Below are 12548 nucleotides of genomic sequence, written 5' to 3' on the forward strand. Positions count from 1 at the left end.
AGCAATTAATTTAAGAATTGAACGATTCGCTTTATTACCGTGGACGACGAATGATGTCTAGCTGTGATCGGTGGTGCAGGTGAGGCAGCTCCATGCGTCGTAGTGTCCACAGCGGGACTATTCGACCTTTGGCTATTTCCTGGGCTGTGAGTGGTAGTGTCAGGCGGTGATCCTTGCCTCATCATAGCCGACTGAGCCATATTGGCTTGGTTTCCAGCTGTCTGGGTGGACACCGAGTGTCTTGCCATCAGAGGGCTGTGTTGATCGCTCTGTTGACCCGTTTTCTCGACCACGGTCGTGCTGCTGCTCGCAAGAACGTACTGCTGTTGTTCAACGTTTTGCTCAGAGGAGGGCGAATTCACGCTACTTTTAGGAGAGGTAGGTGCCTTTCCTTGAATCATTCCAGAACTCAAGATGTACGATTGATTGTGATCGATATTTAAGGAAGGATCGACCGTGGTTCCGTTAGAAGCCGCAGCTTGAAAATTAGGTATCTGATTGTTAGATACCATGGTCGTCTGTTGCTGCACGATTGTGGTGTTCTGTTGAACGAACGTCGTATTTTGTTGATTGGGAGCAGACGAAACGGCGATATTTTGCGCTGTCCCGCAAGGTACCATCAATGTCTGCCCGTTCATCTGTATGAATTCCTGCTGTCCCTGCATGTTTGTCGGTCGTACCTGCGATGTGTTGAAAGTCACCTGCTGATTCGGGCTCACGTTCGCCACTATCGGGCTCAATTGATTCCCAAACGACGTGGTTCCATTCACCAAAAATTGTCCGCTGTTCGGCGAGAGAAATTGCGCGCCGGGGCTATGCTGTTGAATTATCTTCCCTCCGGTGGCTTGCGGCGCCCGAATCACCATTCCAGCAGGACCAGCTGCCAAAATGCTCTGACTCGGATTGAATATTCCGCTGTGGCTCTGAACCGGGGTCAACACGTTCTGACCGTTCACGTTCTGGATCTGTAACTGCATACCGATATTTCCCGTGTCCTGGAGCAAAGTAGCCGTCCCATCCGCGGACATCACCATACTCCCTATACCAGGTACGATGAACTGTTGTATGGTGGGGAAATTTTGTACCATACCAGCGGCGCCGTTCAACAAATTCACCGGTTGTAAAAGATTTATTTGCTGAGCCGGTTGAGGATTCGTGATGATTTGTTGAGCGTTGAACTGCGCCGATGTGGCGCCAGCCTGCCCGTTCATTACCAATTGAGCCGGAGCTCCACCCTTTCCAGGAACAATAGTCAATGCTTGCAACATCGGTCCGCCTATGCTCTGAGTCTGGAAGTTCTGCTGCGCGAAGTTCGACTGCGATTGCATCAACATGCCCGCGTTCTGCTGGGACGAAGCGATGTGCAACATCGAGGCCACTGTTTGCGGATTAGCCTTTCGTTTCTTGTACGCCTTCTTCTTGCTCATTGCCGATTCAGGAGAGAGTAACGCTGGTTGCCGGTTCACCATCCCTTGATTCGCGCTCACGCTCCTCGCCACGTCTTGATTCGCGTCCAGGATCGATTGGGCATTCTGTATCACGTTTCCAGTTGCAACCGTTAGATGCGGTATCTGAACATTTTGGCTTATGCTGTCCATCGTCATGACACCGGGTTGGATAAGAACAGGGGTCTGTATAGTGTTGACGAGCACCGTTGGTTGCCCGATAACTTGCTGCGCCATGCCCACAGCTGGGATTACCTGACTAACAGCACCTGTCACGCTGGTCACCATAGGGGACACCGACAAAGGTGGCATAGAGTTCGAATTGGAAATGATTTTCGGAGGTGGCGGTGCCATGACACCGTTGATTCCCGACCCTGTGCTAGCCATTATTAGTTGGCCACCGTTCGACACTAGTATGTGCCCAGGAGGTAGAGTAGATCCAGCAGGATGTTTCAGTATCCCACCGGACGTAAGAACGTTGTGAACCTGTACGTTGGACTGAGGATGCTGTTGAGTCGGTTGTTGTTGTTGCTGCTGTTGCTGTTGCTGTTGTTGTTGTTGATTTTGCGGTTGCGCTGGTGAATTAGTACTGGCCTGAGGTACTTGTATGCTACTCACGACACTCTGAACCATTTCCAACGGCGATTTTGAGACGCTTATCGCTATCGACGCTTGACTATTCGGAAGGGACGAAGTCGTAGGAACGACGGTGGTCGGTACATTCGTCAATGTTGTCGAGGATGCTTGATGCTGAGATTTGTTCGAAAGTATATCAGGTATGGCTGGATTCGGTATTCCAGAAGGCGTGTTTATCGACACAGTGGCGGTATTCGCTCTTCCAGCCAGCACAGAGGTGATAGTGTTACTGCTAACTGTATGACCACTCGCCATCGTGGTTATTACCGATGACGTACCCGCAAAATGATTGATCGGCACTCTCGAGACGGCGTTTACGGTATGGGGATGCGGCTGATAACCCTCCAAAGAGGACTGCCTGGTTGTCTGTCTTTTCGCTATCTGAGACATACCGTCTGTACCGGAACTGGATGTTTGCGATGAGGGCGTACTAGAAGGAACTACGACGTTTGAACTTGTTGCGGCGGAGCAAGGCGTTTCCGCGCGTTGCTCTTGCCCAACGCTGCTCACTGAGGATTGCGAGGGTTGTTGAGCTTGGGGCGTTAAAGGTTGAGATGGCACCTGACCAGAAGAAGTAGAATGCGAATGAGGTGTAGGCGGTTGCGAATAACTGTGGGGCGTCGACGGTTGAGACGAAATAAGACTTTGAGGCGTGGCCGGCTGCGATATACCGGGTGTCGACGAAGCTGGCGTGTCCGAATTCGCTGGACTGTTGGTGCCGATAGGCGAGCCATGGCTAGTGCTCACTGTACCACCTTGGATCGGCCTCGAGTCGGCTTGTTGTTGATTGTTCTGATACTGTTCGCCGAACGTTGACGACGTGACAGGATCCTCGCGTTGATCTGAATGCATCAGGTACTGGCGTTGCATTTGTTGTTTGTATTGATCCTGAACGTAGGATTGAGTATCGGCACTGGTAACGCAACCTTGGCAAGGGCTACTCTCAGAATCTGTCCCACCACCTCCACTCGAAGTCGGCGTCATGCTACTGTGCACGACCACAGGCGAGGTGGCGTGATTCTTCACGGAATTGAAAGTCGACGTGCTGGTAGGGCTAGTGCCGGAGGAAGGCTTTGGTTGTGGAAGATAACTGTTGTTGGGCAAATGCGATCCGTGACTCGTTTGCGGTGGTTTCGAGTTATTAGCCATTCCCACTTGGGAACTACTGACACCGGTCTGCCTCGATATCGTGCTATTCAACAACGCGGTCTGCTGTGCGAGGTAACCGCTCGGATCTTCTAGGAACGAGGGACCGCTGCTGTTAACGGTCGATCCTATTTGATTGTTGTTCTGTTGTTGATTTTTCTCGTTGAACTCGTCAATCGGACTCGAAGCCGATTGATCGAGGTTGTTACTTCGAACATCCGTCACGCTGTGCTGGCGTTGTTTCTTCACGATTATCTTGCCAGACTTGGCTTTCTTTCGCGCCACTTCGTCGGTCCAGGTGGACGCTTGTGGAATGTGATGATGCAGGGGTGGGACACGATCGAACGAGTTGCACGTGATGTTCTGGACCGTGACGAGAGAAGGTTGGTGAGAGGCCGAAGCTGATCGATTTTGCTGCCAAGGGGGTGTCCTCGAGTTGAAATGCACGTTACCGGGTTGGCCCGGGTTTGGTCCCATTCCAGGCTGTGCCTCAACACCGTGATTGGTATTCGGGCTCCTTCCCGTTACGTTCGATAAAGCGTATTGTTGCTGATGTTTCACATCTACGACAGTCCCTTTCGAACCGTCAAAATTTCTCACGGGATATTGAACTTGATTCTGAGTATACATTCGTTGCATGTTTTCGTGCGAATTATTTGACAAGTTTCCATTTTGTACGACATGGTGCCGTTGTACCGCGTGATTATGCAACAAAAGTTGTTGTTGCTGCTGCTGCTGTTGTTGTTGTTGTTGCTGTTGCTGCTGCTGCTGTTGTTGCATTTGCTTCGCGTTCATTTCCTCTTCCGTCACAGAAGACGTTCGATTCAATCTATTCTGCATGTCGGCGGTATTCATCACAGAACCAGAAGTTTGTTGTTGCATCACATCCAACGAATGGTGATTCAATTGTTGATTAGGATACTGAGGTTGCACGCACACCTGAGGTACTTGTTGATGTTGATGCTGTTGCTGTTGTTGTAACTGTTGCTGTATCTGCATTTGAAAATGGTCCGCCGATGCCTGCATCACGTGTTGATTAGCTTGATGTTGCTGCGTTTGTTGCTGTAATTGATGTTGATGAATTTGGTGCAATTGTGGATGAAGAGCTTGACCCGTCACTTGCGAGGATTGCATGTGATGTGCATAATTCTCCGACGAATGTTGAGGATAATTGCCCGATTGGTCAACTTCTTGAGTCATGTGCGGTTGTTGTTGTTGTTGTTGTTGTTGCTGCTGCATTTTGTGTTTCTGCATTTGTTGTATATGTAATTGCTGTTGCTGTTGCTGTTGGCTCAAATGTTCCTGTTGCTGCATTATGTGTAACGGTTGTTGATTCAATTGATTGAGATAATGGGGAGCTTGTTGTTGCGTTAACTGATTCACAACTGTATTTTGATGTTGCTGCTCGTGTTGTTGTAAAATTTGCATGTGTTGCATCTGCTGATGATGAGGCATCAATTGTTGCGGTGGTTGCTGTTGCTGTTGTTGCTGCTGGGACATGTGCTGTTGCATAAGTTGTTGCTGCTGCTGTTGCTGTTGTTGCTGTAATATTAGCTGTTGATGCTGCTGTTGCAACAGTTGTTGCTGCTGTTGACTCATGTTGTTGAAATTAGTGCTCTGCTGATTCATTATCAGCGAATTTCCCATTAGCATTCCAGACATATTATGCTGACCTAACCTTTGTTGAGGATTTCTGGTTGCACAGCCGTTAATATCTTGAGTTTGCGAAGGTGAATTCAGCGTTTGATGACAGATTTGTTGATTGCTCTGTTGAACTTGCAAATTGGGTATCGCAATTGGCCACACCTAAAAATACCAACAATATTCGTAACAATTTCCATCGTAATTACAGAAAAAAATATAACGATATAATTATCTCTCATCAATTTTGTCGATTACCTGCGATCCATTTGGCACTGGCGATCCTTGCACCCCAGCTGCCGTAACGATAGCTCTTTCACGTTGTGCCATAAGTTGCGAGACAGAGACTCCGGAGAAAATGTTTCCTATCCCCCCTATTTTCCTCTTCTTTTTCTTATTGAGACCATCTGTGATACGAAAAACAAAACGACTTATAGAACGATTCGATCAACTTTCCCACTCGTTTAAAACGAACATCCCATTAAATTTTAATGAAATTCTAATTCTCGTTAATTCATTCGGATCATGGAAAATTAAAATACAGCTCGCTTTCCTAACTCTAATTTTAACTCGCTACTTATTATTCAAACGCGGCTTCAACCTCCTTAATGAACAAGTGTTCCATTTGAAGTCCCACCGCAAGGTTAAATCCTATTTAGTGTAACTATTCCAAGATTCATATCCAATTTATTCACTATCTTCCCTTTCAAATCTCATTTTACCCGTAAACGAATTTTTTCATCTTTATATAACTTGAGTTTCAAAAATAAATTGCTTGAAAAATATTGTGCATATTTTATAAATAATAGAAACCATTTAATTATTTTTAAATTATATCACTTCGTTAATTGTCATGTAAAGTAATTTTCATCTTTTATATATATATATATATTTATTCTTTCGTATAAAAAAGAATTCGTAAAACTAATAAGAAGAAGATGAAGAGAAACGAAAAAAATAAATAAATAAAAGGAAACAAATAATAACCGTTTCGTATTTTCGATTGAAGTGAATCTAACTACAATCCTCGTCGCGATCAATGGTCGACAAGCTGCCATAACAAGCGTTCACACTACGAAATTACCTTGATTTACGAGGATAACAGAAAGCAGAATGGCAAGGGGATGGGCAAAAGGGATGGTTTTCAATGCCGGTCTTTTATCCGTAAGCCTACAGCGGATAATTATTCTCCACAGCTTCAATGGGGGAGGATAATTCGGGAAACGGGAGAAGCAAGATGAAGAGGAGACGAGGAGAACGGACGAGGGTGAGAGAGAGAGAAAGAAAGAAAGAGAGAGGGAAGGAGGGAAGGAGGGAGGGAAAGGTTGGATGTAATAATGAATCCACCTAGGAGTAAGGCCAAGTTGTCTGCAACGAAGGTAGTTTAACCCGATTTCCAAGGGGGGTGAAGATTCGCGTAAAATCTTCGAAGCATTTTGCGGCTTTCGAGGGAGGTTCGCGTGAACGCGTAAAATCCCTCTTCTACCCCTGTTCGAAAAATCTGCAGGCAATGGCTCACGGCTGTAACCGTTGCCGCCATTAAATCCAACGAAGCGGAGAGACGGCGTAGCAATTACTGGGATATACAACCTATCGTTTAAGGATGAAACGATATTGCAAATTCAATTTGACGGAGGACAAATCTCGAGGAAGAAATTACGAAAAATTCTCTCCCGTTTCCTCTCTACGATCCATCCATCCGTCCAAAACTAAACGAAGAAAAAAAAGAATAAAAGCAAGATCTTTAACTTATTTTTCTTTTCTTCCCCCATTCAACACAACATCCTATTTATTATTATTATTATGCTAAAAATACCGAAAATCGTTCCCATCGCTCTCGACTCAACTATCGCGATACAGATCGAAGCAACGCGCTCGATCGGATGTCGGCGGACACAGACGCCGATCGAACCGAGCCATGACGAGGCATAATTAGAACGATCGTGCGGGAGAGAGTTCCGATTCGAATCCTCTTCTTCTCGGCCACGAGTCGACGATTGACGACGGACCAACGGCGGATTCGAAGGCACTCGAATCACTCGAAAACCCAATTGAACCTCGGCCAACAACGACTACCTCCCCTCGTGTCGTTGTTCGCTTCATGAGGAATGTGGCGAGCGAAGTGGATCGTGGACGTAACGACGTGGCCGGGCCGTTGATGCGGACTAAACGGAAGCGGGGTAAAATGCGCTTGCGCGACCACAACAGGACGTCGGTCGAGGACGAGGCCGGAGGTGGAGGTTTGGAACGGGGGTGAACATCACTCGGGGCAGGCGCAAGAATCACAACCGGACACAGACGTTGGACCGCAGTTCCTCTTCTCTCCTCGCACATACGGAGCGGGCTACGTGGCGCCTCTGCCTCTTCGTACGAAATTAACCCTTATCAACTCTCTGTCGGCCACCACCACCACCACCACCACCACCACCACCGCGGCCACCACCTATTGCCTACACCGGGTGCCTCTACACCCTGCCATCCACCCTGTCCTCCTTCTCCTTCCTGTCACCCCCACCACGGCCAGTCTCATCCAAACTAACATCGTCGCGTTGACGTCGCTGGCAGCGAATGGTGAGCGGATTCTTTCCTCCTCCCGGGACTTATTGATCGCCCCGGACGATAAGAAGACACGAGCCGGCCGATTGGTTCCTCTTCCGGCTAGCTCGCGGCCTCGCCAACCCTAACACCCGATCAACACAGGACCGTGGCCCGTGGCTGGATTCCAGCCGAATGCAAATTCGTGAATCGTCCTCCTCACAGATTTTTCTACCAACGTCTGGAATTTTGCAGGATATCTTCTAACGTCGTGATCGTAGAGATATTAGATTGTCAACGACAATTGATAATTTTAAGAATATATTCAATTTTCTGAATCAAACAAGGGGAAGAGAATTTCCTCGGAGCTTGATGTATTAACGCGACATAGTTGCTCGCGACGTTGAGCAAATCTTGAAATATCAGAAGGTCGACTCCCATAATAAGACGGTAAACGAGGTAAGGTTGAGGGTAGTTAGGAGCGCGCTCTCTGTGAAATCGTTTCCTCCGGGATATCAAACGGCGCAAAGCATATCGCGCCGTCGTAACTCGGTCGTGATCGATCGGGAGGAACAGGGAGAGCTTGTTTATCGCATCTCTGGAAAATTGCTGTACAGGGCGAGGAGAAGGTTAACGCGTCACGATCGCTCGAACACGCTCCGATTTCAAATACGCTTCCAATTTTCAATTTTAATGCAAATGCCCTCGAGAAAAAAAGTGATCGATATATCTTGATCTGCACTTACATAAATTCCTATCTCTATCTATTTCAATATTCAATTTTCATGGAAGGAACTGGAAAATTCATTCTTCCATTCTGTATCGTTCCACTTACATAATTCACCCAATCCAATTCACTCGTCTTACGTTATTAACGTGTCAACGGAGAATACATCTCGTCGAATAAAATTCAATAGTCTCGATCCGAGGCGAAACGAGGAGAACAAATTCCAGATACGTTACGTATCTCCAAGCACATATACTCGATCTCTTCGTCAAACGGATCCTCGGCGAATATTAAAAACGAGCATCCAGATACGAGTAACCATCCGTCGGAATTCTATTTAATATCGGCCCGATCGAGTTTTCATCGTTTCTCGGTCGAGTCCCTCCGGTAAGCCGGTGTACACGTATAAAATCCATTCCTCCAAACCTCCAAAGAGAGGGAAAAAAAGAGAGAAAGAAAGGAAGGAAGAAAAAAGGGAAAAAATCTGGGAAGAAGGGACGAAAAGAAATGAAATCGACTTTCGTTATTGAGACTCCGCGTATTCCGCGTGGAAGAGCGACGACGATAAAGATTCATTCGATCCCTCCTCCTTCCTTCGCCCCTCGGCTTATTCCTTTTATTTCTCCGCCTCGCGATTCGGGAGAGTGTGTGTGTGTGTGTGTGTGTTTGCACACCACGTGAGCGTATTACCTCGACCGTTGAAATGGCTCGATGGAGGGGGAAGAAGGAGAGGGTGGAGGGAACGAGGAGAACTGGGGGCGACGTTTTCTCGGACCGCGTCGTTTTATATCACCGGAAAATTGGAATCGAAGCGACGCCCGTGTTAAAACGAGCCTGCACAGCTCCACGAAGGTATTGACGGTGGTGGGTATATGTGTTTGTAGATCGACACGTACGAGATTTATGACGGGGAATCGGTTAGGAAGGGAGGAATTTTTGTGTAAAAAAATAAGGCAACATGGAACGCGTCGTTTTTTTTCTTTTTAAATCGGAGATTTTGAAAATTTGATTGAATGGTGTAAAATTCGATCGAAAGATTTTTACGTGAAAATAAAATAATGGATCATGGTAATTTTTAAAATTGAAAATTTTGATCAAAATTTGCTTAAATTCGCGTATATCGTTGTATATTTATAAAAGTGATAAAATCACTTACATTTTGAAGATTGGAAAGATATTTTTTTTTCTTCTTCTTTTTTTTTTTTTACTACAAGAAATATCGAGAAATTCACGAGAGCAAAGAAAGAAAGAAAGAAAAAAGATACCGTGTTTGCATAATATTTTAAATATCATCGGTACTCGTTTCATGTGATAACGATTCGAGAGCTGGGATATTTTTATTTTTTAAAAGTAGAAACTGTCGCATCGTTGCATTTTTCCTTGATGCATTTCATTATTTCAACGGGAATAAAAATAAACGGGAGAGAATTTTTAATGCAAAGTACGGCGATGATATATATAAAAAAAAAGGAATTAAAAAAAATTAAAAAAAAAAAAAAGCAGCAGAAAAAACGCACGGACAGAATGGCTGAGTAATAACAGTGGATCCATGTGTTTGTATACACATCCGAGTAAAAATGTTTTCAAGAGCTACATCATAAAAGCGGAAAATACTTGGATAGCGATGAGGTAAGCGAACGCGCGTTGAATATTTGTCGGAATTTTTAAAGCTTCGAATTAACGATACAGCGCAGTTGTCGTTTATTCTTAACTCGCTCTGCAGCCATCGTATTTTCTACCGGAATAATAACGATATCTTTTATTCTCGTAAAAATCATATTTCAAAATTATTCGCGATACCGTTTTCATCGTACGAATTTTCGCCACTACGATTAAAATTAAATTTCTCCCGATCGATCTTCTCGCGATTCGCCACTCCCGATTCGCGAATTAACGAAAGAGGGAAACAAAGAGATCATCGGAGATTTCGATTTGGAGAAAAAAGACGAAAGAGACAGCGGAACTCCCGCCGATTAAGAACCCCGATGTCCTCGCAACGCAACGGAAACCAAACGGACGATCAAAACACACTCGACGAATTTCAATGCGGATGGGGTGGGCGAACTATTGTTCACCCTCACGAGCGAGAACCGTAAGCGAGCGTAGCGCAGAATAAAGCTCGGAATAACAGCCGTTTAATTAGCGACGCGACGAAGAAAGGAAAAGACGAAAAAGGGAATAAAGAAGCGGGCGAGGGCGGGATAAAAAGGAGCGAACGAGTAGCGGCGATGAGATCGAAAGGGAGAAAGAGAGGAGGAAAAAATACAAAAATAAATAAATAAATAAATAAATAAAAAGAAGAAGAAAGAGCGGGTCTCGCTCGGTCGGTTATAGGATTTAGTAATGAAATCCGGACGGGAGAGTTTAGCCGCCACGGTGATACATCATTCCACCCCCTGGGCCAACGCCTCCATCCAGCGCTTGCCACCTCCGTCCTTTTCTCTTTTTTCTTTTTTTCCCTCCCCCCCTCCATCGAAAGCTTTAATGCCGTCTCTCTGTGCGCGAAAGAGGAGACCGCGAGGGACGAGGAGAGGCGAGGGCGGAACAAAGAGAGGAGAGAGGGTTGGGCGAAGGGGGTGGCAACAGACCCCGCTAATGTCGCAATTTCGTCGTTCCTTTTCTCCTTCCTACCCCCTTGCCACTTTTTCCCCTCCCCCTCCCAATTCGCCGCGCCTTAATGATCACGGCCGCTCTTCTCTTCTCCTCGCCGCGAGGCTCGCGCGAGAGAGCGAGCGAGCGGATGGGTGGCGTGCACGAGGAAAAACTTTTGGTCGTCCTCCAATAAAAGTTTTCGCCCTCCCCCCGTGTTTTCTGCTACGACGGTGAATAAACGTTCCGCCCGATTATGGCGGTTCCGCGCCGACTACCGGAAACTGGCGGAACTTTGTTAATACGGCGGATCGATGGGAAAACTTCTTCGGCGGGGATATATATCGGCGGATGGGTAAGAGGGTGGAGGAGGATGTGTACGTGGCCTCTCGTCTGGATCCTGGATACATATATATATACATATATATATATATATATACACGCGAGATTGATTGGCGAGTATGTATAATGCGATCGAGTTGGAGGAGAAGAGAGCCAGCCAAGAAACTTTTCCCGGGGGAAAATTCTGATTTTGATCGATCGCCGTTCTACAGCCTAGGAGGGGGTGATACGCGGATGGAAAATTCTTTCCACGCGAGATTTCCCTTGCGAGATTAAGGATCGAGAGGTGTGTGTTTGCGTGTGTCTGAGCGCGCCTCTAATTGGAGGATCTTGAGTTTTGTTGTTCTCGTGTGTGACGCGAAACCTCTTGCGAAACGAAAGCGAAAAAAAATAAATTCCTATGAAACTCGGATTAAATCTCGACTGTTTCGATTCGGGTACAATCCTCCCCCCTTCTCCAGTTATAAAAATCTTATCCACGATCGACACGTTCGCTTTACGACATCGTTCGAATCCCGAGATATCTCGTGCTCGGGGAGAAGCATCTTCTCGATCCAAAGCTTCCAATCTACTCGTCGCTTATCGGAATTATGCAAATCGTGAAAGGAAGAATGGATCCGCGTCAACGCTCGCTTCTCGAAGGAGAGAGAGAGAGAAAGAGAGGGAAGAATCGATAGGTCGAAATTAGCGACGAGGACGGAATTAGAACACGCAAGGTCACGCTCTTACCTTTCCTGGCTTTGTCAGGCGAGGTGGGCGAGTCTGCGTTCACGTGGATCGCGGTTGCGCCCGGTCCGGCGGATAAAGCCGAGGAGGAGACCGCCGGTGTACAGGATGCAACAGGACTGGCAGCCGCCGTAGTTGGCAGCAAAAGTTTCCTCTTATGGTTGCATAGCTTGGTCATCTCCCGCGTCTTGCCCTGATCCGGGCTCCAAGGTCGTGTCACAACCTGAAACAAAAACGTTGGAACAGCGGTTAGTTGCTAGCCGAGAAACGTGTATTTCGAATGGAAGAGAGAGAGAGAGAGAGAGAGAGGGGATGGAAATAATCGATGAAGATCGTTCGAATGATATTTCGGAATTGTGATCACCCAGGATGTAACAGGGCAGAAATAATATATTGTCTGTGTTGAGTGGAAACTTGGCGCGTTTCAATCGGTTACGATAATAGCAGTATCGATGAAAGTTATGTAATTACCCGCTTGAAATTATAATTATTAAGGTACTTCAAATCGATCATCGATCATTAATGTGCGACTATCTAAAATTATATACACATTTAACAATTGTGTCTCGTGTAATTAAAATCTCTATTAAAATCGATGTTGATGGAATAATAATAAAATAAATTATCATTACGCGATATATTTCATATATATATATATACGTGTACTCGAGTAAAATCGGTATTCAAACTCAAGAGAAAGAGAAAGAGAGAGAGAGAGAGAAAAAATAACGAATAATTTTATTAATTTTGCGGCAAGGGAT

The 12548-nt window shown here is 46.1% G+C and overlaps 1 protein-coding gene across 8 annotated transcripts in view; it reads right to left on the reverse strand.

Annotated features, from left to right (window-relative positions):
• LOC107996075 (protein split ends) overlaps nucleotides 1-12548 on the reverse strand; it is a 299963-nt gene that overhangs the window by 14822 nt on the left and 272593 nt on the right. For all 8 annotated transcript variants that reach the window (XM_062074003.1, XM_062074002.1, XM_062074001.1 and 5 more), the window contains 3 exons: nucleotides 11791-12010; nucleotides 5127-5275; nucleotides 39-5033 (listed from right to left, as the gene is read on the reverse strand). In XM_062074003.1, coding sequence (XP_061929987.1) covers nucleotides 39-5033; nucleotides 5127-5275; nucleotides 11791-12010 — 5364 coding nt within the window. The remainder of the gene's footprint in view (nucleotides 1-38; nucleotides 5034-5126; nucleotides 5276-11790; nucleotides 12011-12548) is intronic.

The sequence above is a fragment of the Apis cerana genome, linkage group LG4 (assembly GCF_029169275.1).
Source record: "Apis cerana isolate GH-2021 linkage group LG4, AcerK_1.0, whole genome shotgun sequence".
NCBI classification, from domain to species: Eukaryota; Metazoa; Arthropoda; class Insecta; order Hymenoptera; family Apidae; genus Apis; species Apis cerana.